Raw genomic sequence first — 1695 nt, forward strand, 5'->3', positions numbered from 1 at the left:
TCATGCCCGTGTTTGAGCCCGGCCATGCCTGTGTGCTCAAAGTGCACAATGCCATCGCCTATGGGACCAGAAACAATGATGAGCTCATCCAGAGGAACTACAAACTTGCTGCCCAGGTAGGTCCATCTGCCTAAAATGCATCACTTCAGGTGTGAGAGTGACCAATGATAACATGAGGTAAAAATCAGACACAAGGTTGCTGTGAGCATGGTTATAAGGGGTCCATGGAGTGAGGGTCTGCTGAACTAAGGTGAGTCACTTCTCAGTCTTCAGGAGAAATTTCTCAACCTCATGCCAGTTGTTGTCAGGAGACACCTCACCAGGTCTGACCTGGGCCTGGGATCATTTCTGTTCCTCAGAAGCTCCACAAAATCCCTGGCAGTAGGAGTCCCAGAACACAGGATAGTATGGAAAGTGGGAGCTCGAAGCTAAATTTCATGCCAGGATCCACACCCCCAAGGAGTTTCTGGAGTGTTTTGGTTTGGTTTGTTGTGAGGGTGGGCAAGTGTTCAAAAGGGTTAGATTTGTCCTGTTCCTAGCTCAAATGCTTGCGTTTGACTCAATATCAGCCTATAAGCAAGTCAGGAATATTGCTCTAAGTCTCTCACTAAGCTTCCATACTTTTACCTATGCTGGTGAGTCACTGAACTCTTGAGAGTGGAGGAGAGCGTGAGTCACTGGCCCTTGACTTGATCTGTGTACTTCTTTCTTGACACCAGCACTAGCCAAGCTGTCAGGAGAGCTGAGCCCAGCTCTGACCGCATGCCCCTCCTTTTAACCCATACAATGAATAGGTTAGACTTAGATGAGTCTCTTGAGTACTGTCAAGCATTAACCACCCACGATTCTCTCAGATGTGGCAATTTCATGTGGGACTTAGTGGGTAGGAAGGTAGCCCCTCCTTCTAGTATAGGATTTTACCATTGTATTCCTTTCTCCACCAAATGTATTCCTCTTTTTCTTTCCTTTCATTGAGTGTTCATCTCAAATATCATCTAGCCCAGTCATGGAAAATCCCCCAGCATATAAACTGCTACTCTGAAATTCTTCCCAGACTAGGAAGAAGAATCTAGCTTGCTTTTCCTATGCCAACAGTCTTTTCAAAGCATCCACTATTTACTACTCAAATTGTACTTTGAAGAGTTATTTTAGATGGGGAAACCCAGTGGGCCACCAGCCCTGAGCTTTACCTGACATCTTGTCAAGAGGTCAGTCACCTTAGCTTGGGAGTGAACATCAGTCTTGCTGGTTCTAGAATTTTATAGTTCACAGACACTTGACCTTCACCTGGGACAGTTGCTTCAGGGCTCAGAGCTCCTCTTCAAGTGGTCAACTCTACGCAACAATACTTGTTACTTTTACAACCCCAACCAAGGAGTGCGTTTGGGAATCCCTAGCATGACCTATTCTGGGAAATCTTCCAATGAGCCTTACTAGGCAACTCTTTGTTTGCATTTCTTATCATAACTCAGATTTCCCATGTATTTGGTGACACAGGAGTGCTACGTTCAAAACACTGCCAGATACTATGCCAAGATCTATGCTGCTGAAGCACAGCCTCTGGAAGGCTTTGGAGAAGTACCTGAGTAAGTGCTTACTTGTCTGACCTTGCCAGCCCTACCTTGTTGATTGATCACTCCAAGTCGTGTATCTACCTGATGTAAATGTTCACCCCATGTTCTGGTTACCTAGTGC

General features: G+C 45.7%; 1 protein-coding gene across 1 annotated transcript in view; it reads left to right on the top strand.

Annotated features, from left to right (window-relative positions):
• The window catches only part of ALPK2 (alpha kinase 2), a 128467-nt gene that overhangs the window by 105683 nt on the left and 21089 nt on the right, over positions 1-1695 (top strand). The window contains 2 exon segments of the mRNA XM_007935549.2: positions 1-116; positions 1498-1586. Of these exon segments, the coding sequence (XP_007933740.2) occupies positions 1-116; positions 1498-1586 (205 nt within the window).

Source organism: Orycteropus afer, unplaced genomic scaffold (assembly GCF_000298275.1).
Source record: "Orycteropus afer afer isolate SDZICR_OR568_19922 unplaced genomic scaffold, OryAfe1.0 scaffold00029, whole genome shotgun sequence".
In the NCBI taxonomy this organism is placed as follows: Eukaryota; Metazoa; Chordata; class Mammalia; order Tubulidentata; family Orycteropodidae; genus Orycteropus; species Orycteropus afer.